Below are 4,280 nucleotides of genomic sequence, written 5' to 3' on the forward strand. Positions count from 1 at the left end.
CCCCGCCCTTGCTGCAGCCCAGCAGGAAAGGCCCCTCCACCCTCCGGCTTCCTGCAGCCCCAGCTGCAGGGGCTACGTCAGGCTCCCTCAGTCGCCAGCTGGGCTGGCGCCAGGAAGCCCCCGATGCCAAAGACACCACCTCCCACACTCTGGGGGACAGGCGGGCTCCAGGGGCCACACCTGCTTCCCAGGAGGGTGTCAGAGAGGAAGGGCCGGAGGGGACAGGCAGGCAGCCCAGCCTCAGCACAGCTTCCCCAGCAGGCCGCACCTGGACACGGACTCCTCCAGCTGCCGGGCCTTCTGCTCGTCCTCCTGCATCTGCTTCCGCATGGCCTCATCCCCCTCGGAGGCGGAGGACGGCGTCCCCTCCAGTAGCCATCGCTCCCGCAGCGCCTTGGACTGGGGGGTGGGGGGTGGGGTATCAGGGTCAGGACTCAGATTGGGGCCACTCAGGGTCAGGATGGGGGTGAGGTCGGGATGGAGTCAGGGTCAGGGTCCCTTCTTGGGTCCTCCTCCCCCAGAAGTCAGCGGAGCCGGGGTCCCCAGCTCCAGGGGGTTCTGCAGAGCGCCCCACCTTCAGGTGCTGGAGCTGTCTCCGGCCGTCCTCCAACTGCCGGCGCTTGTTCTCAATCTCTGCCTGCCGCCTCCGCTTCTCCTTTTGGGGGGAGGGCGGCAATCAGGACCCTGGCCCCAGCCCACTCCCACCTCTTGGTCCTTCTGCCCCCGCCCATCCTCAGAACCCATGGCTGCTAGCAAGGGCGGGGTCGGGGGTGCAACACACAGCCTCAGTTTCCACGCTCAATGGTGGGCCAAGGGGGTTCCTGTAAGTTGCACCACGCGGGCCCGCTCCCCCACATGCTCCGCACCACTTGAACACATCACATGGGGGCCATGGGGACTGAGACCCCAGCCCCACGCCCACTCGCCCCTGGGGACATGGGCACTCACTGCGATGGCCTGGAGCCGCTCCTGCTGCGAGCTGGTCTCTGTCGCCAGGACCCTGGGGGACAGGAGGGACAAGGTCAGGCCTGGGGGGCTCCCACCCTGCATCCAGCCAGACCTCCAGGTGGGAGATGGGGACAGAGGCAGCTCTGAGCTTCCAGTGGGTCACAGTGCCTGCCCCTTCAGCCTCACAGATCCACACAGCAGCCCCATGTTTGAGGGCACAGAGGGAAGACCCCCCGCTGTGGGCTCTGGAGGGCTTTAGGCTCAAAGGGCACTGAGGCTTTAGGCTCAAAGGGCACTCCAGGGATGTGTAGGAGTTCATTCAGCAGAGAAGGATGATTAGGACGGCCCCCTTCCCCCAGTCTCTTACCCATGCGAGTCCACTCCGCCCCCCCCCAAAAGAATTCCAGGATTTGGGAACCTCTCACACTGACTTACACTGGGGTCCATGGAACCCCAAGGCCCAGAGAGCAGCACGTCTCCCTAGGACACTCAGGGAGGCAGCAGCATGGACTCAGCCAGACACCTGCCCACATCCCACCTGGGGGCCCCTGAGCATCAGCCCCAGGGGTGTAGGCTGTGTTGCTGCCAGACTAGGTTGGACACAGACACGCTTCCGTGTGGGAATGGGGGGGTCCGTAGAGGAAAAGCTCCCTTCCAGCCCAGGTGGCTCTCTGGAACCCTGCCTCTCTACTCCAGGGCAGAACCTGGGGATCCCTATGGTCTCCCATGCTCCCCTGGGACAAACCCCCTCACCTCATAGCCCAGTGCAGCTTGGGAATCAGCGCTGTGTCCACCACCCAAGCACCCCAATCCCTAGCCAGCCCCGCCCTCCCTCCCCTCCTCTGGCTGTCCCACCTCCTGCCTCCAATGCTGGCCTGCAGGCATGGGGGTGGTCACTTTTGAAACCTCACTGCTCTCTCCCTGCCTCCTGGGAAGCCGCACCCACGGGTGCTTAGTAAGAGGCCAGGTTACACTTGGGCCTCAGTTTCCTCAGCTCAGATCTCCAGGCTGAGGTAGCTGTTCCAGGTGACCGGGGACACCAGGAGGGCGGTGAGGCAGGGGCCTCCTGACTTTGTCACCAGTAACCCTTGGGCAGTTGTCCATTCCTGGCAGTGCAGATGGGCAGGAGGCCCAGTCTAATTGGGGCAGGGCCTGGCAGCATGGGAGCGGGGTGAGGGGGGGCGTGTTGCACACCTTCCCAGCCTCCCCTTCCTGCCCCTTATCTTCCCAGGGGCTGAAATTACAAACAAGCCTGCTGTTCATGGCCTCTGACCCGCCCTCTCTCCTCTGAAGAGCCCCCACCCCTTCCGTGGGCCTCAGTTTCCCCATTTGCACACACAGGTTGGAACAGACACCTCCGTTCTATGCACTGGGGTTACGTGCCCCCACCTGCATCATCCAAACCCAAAAAGACAAACTCAGCGGCCGGAGAGGACCGGTTTCTGAGGCAAGCCCTCTTCATGGGAGTAGAAAGCCTCCTCTTTCTCCCTTCCCTTCCCCAGGGTCCAGGGCAGAGTAGGCACTGACCACCCCCAGCACTCAGGCCCCACCTGGACAGTGGTTCCTTGTGAGCAGCGGCCAGCCCCGGGCAGCACCCCTCCCACCCCACTGGGTTCTGGGTTCCTGACCCTGCCGAGGTCTGTGAAGTCGGGCTGTTCCCTGGCTCCAGCCTGGCCACCCCACCCTGTACCTCCCTTCCTGCTGGGCAGCACCTGACTCTCTCTGTGCCTCCCTGCCCCCCCCCCTGGCATCACCAGCCACACCCTCCTCTGCGAGGCTAGAGGGGGCCCCATGGAGTACAGGAAAGGCTGGATCCAGCAGTCCCTGTGAATGGTTTTTCTTGAAGAGCCAGAGCAGCAGAATTCCAGACCCAAGGTGGGGCTCCCCACACCGGCCCACCCCATTTGGTCATTTCTCTCCTGCTCCACATGCTGGCACCAGCCCAGGCCTCTACCACCTCCTGCTGCCTCCCTGGTTCCAGACAGTGGCCCCTCCACTCCAGAACTAGAAGCTGAGTCTCGAAAGTTCACTCCCATGCTTGAAGGCTTCTGTGGCACCCATGGTCCCACGGATAAAACCCAGAGGCCCATGAGGGACCGCTTCTCTGCCCTACTCCCTTGTCCCCCACCGCCCATCCACTCTGTTCCACTCACAGGCCCTCCTGCCTCAGGGCCTTGCCTGCTGTCCCTCTTACGGCTGGGCACAGAGGTCCACAGGGCTCAGCGGCTGGCCACGGGACTAGAAAATGGCAGAGCAGGGATTCGAACTCACCACAGCCCACTGCTGAGCTACAGCACAACCCCCTTCACTAGAGAGGGCCCCCCAGAGCAGCTGGGACGCCCAACAGCTGGGCCCCGCTGAGGATAGGGCAGCTCCCCACGGGTCCCCATCCAGGCATCGGGTGGCCATGCAGGCCGGAAGTAGGGACACAGAGACGGCTGTGTGGCCGGCTGGCCGGGCCAGCGACTACAAGGCAGACAGTGTCTCAGAGGCCTGTCCCTGTGGGGCAGTGGAGGGCAGGACAAGGTCAAGCGGGCGGGAGGGGCCAGCACGAGGGGCCATTCTCCTAACCAGACCCTAGGGGCAATTTCCGTGCTCTCGGCCCATGTCTTCCCGCGCCGCGTGCCCCCTGCACGCTCCCCAAGCCTAGGGGTGCTGGAGGAGCCTCCCCACCCTGGGCGCCGCTGCCTGTGCGGGTGATGGATGGCGGGGCCCGCGGGAGGCGGTCGCCCAGGCAACCGCGCAGTCCCCATGGCAACGCGGAGGCCTGGCGCGCGGGGGCGGGGCAGGCGCAGAGCGTTTCCCGCCCAGGCCTAGTGCTGGGGGGCTGGGGGCTTTCCTCCCCAGGCTTCAGGGGCTGCTTGCAGATGGTGGAGCTCCGAGGGGGAGGGGGCCTACTTATCCCACCCCGCCTCTAGGGGAGGGACTTCCATCCGGGAAGGGTCTGGCCTGGAGGTGGCCAAGGCCGTCGGGAGAATACTGAGCTTTGTAAACACGTGTGTAAGTGGGACAGGCACGACCGAGAACGCTAACGGGCAGCGCGCAGACGAGGGACCCGAGACAGCCCACTTCCAGCCTCGTGACCGCCCCTTGAGGCATGTGGTTGAGATCGGTACACGGTTTGACCAACAGGGAAACTGAGGCACGGCTGCCACGTGGCAAAGCTGGGACCCGAACCCTGGCAGTGGGTCTCGGGAGCGCAGGGCACCCCCCTGGGGCGGGCATCTGAGTTCACTGCAGGGGGAGTGGGAGGCCCAGGGTCAGAACCGGGGAGGGGGGGCAGCCAGCAGCCTCAGCTCCCCCCCACGCCATCGCCCCCCACCACCCCCGGC

The 4,280-nt window shown here is 65.0% G+C and overlaps 1 protein-coding gene across 1 annotated transcript in view; it reads right to left on the minus strand.

The window, feature by feature from the left end:
* PALM (paralemmin) overlaps positions 1 to 4,280 on the minus strand; it is a 25,648-nt gene that overhangs the window by 16,579 nt on the left and 4,789 nt on the right. Inside the window, exons 2-4 of the mRNA XM_045300030.1 lie at positions 949 to 1,000; positions 575 to 655; positions 269 to 399 (exon numbers count right to left, since the gene is read on the minus strand). Coding sequence (XP_045155965.1) covers positions 269 to 399; positions 575 to 655; positions 949 to 1,000 — 264 coding nt within the window. The remainder of the gene's footprint in view (positions 1 to 268; positions 400 to 574; positions 656 to 948; positions 1,001 to 4,280) is intronic.

Source organism: Echinops telfairi, unplaced genomic scaffold, assembly GCF_000313985.2.
Source record: "Echinops telfairi isolate 266 unplaced genomic scaffold, ASM31398v2 ScPeMD7_7459;HRSCAF=8497, whole genome shotgun sequence".
Taxonomy (NCBI): Eukaryota; Metazoa; Chordata; class Mammalia; order Afrosoricida; family Tenrecidae; genus Echinops; species Echinops telfairi.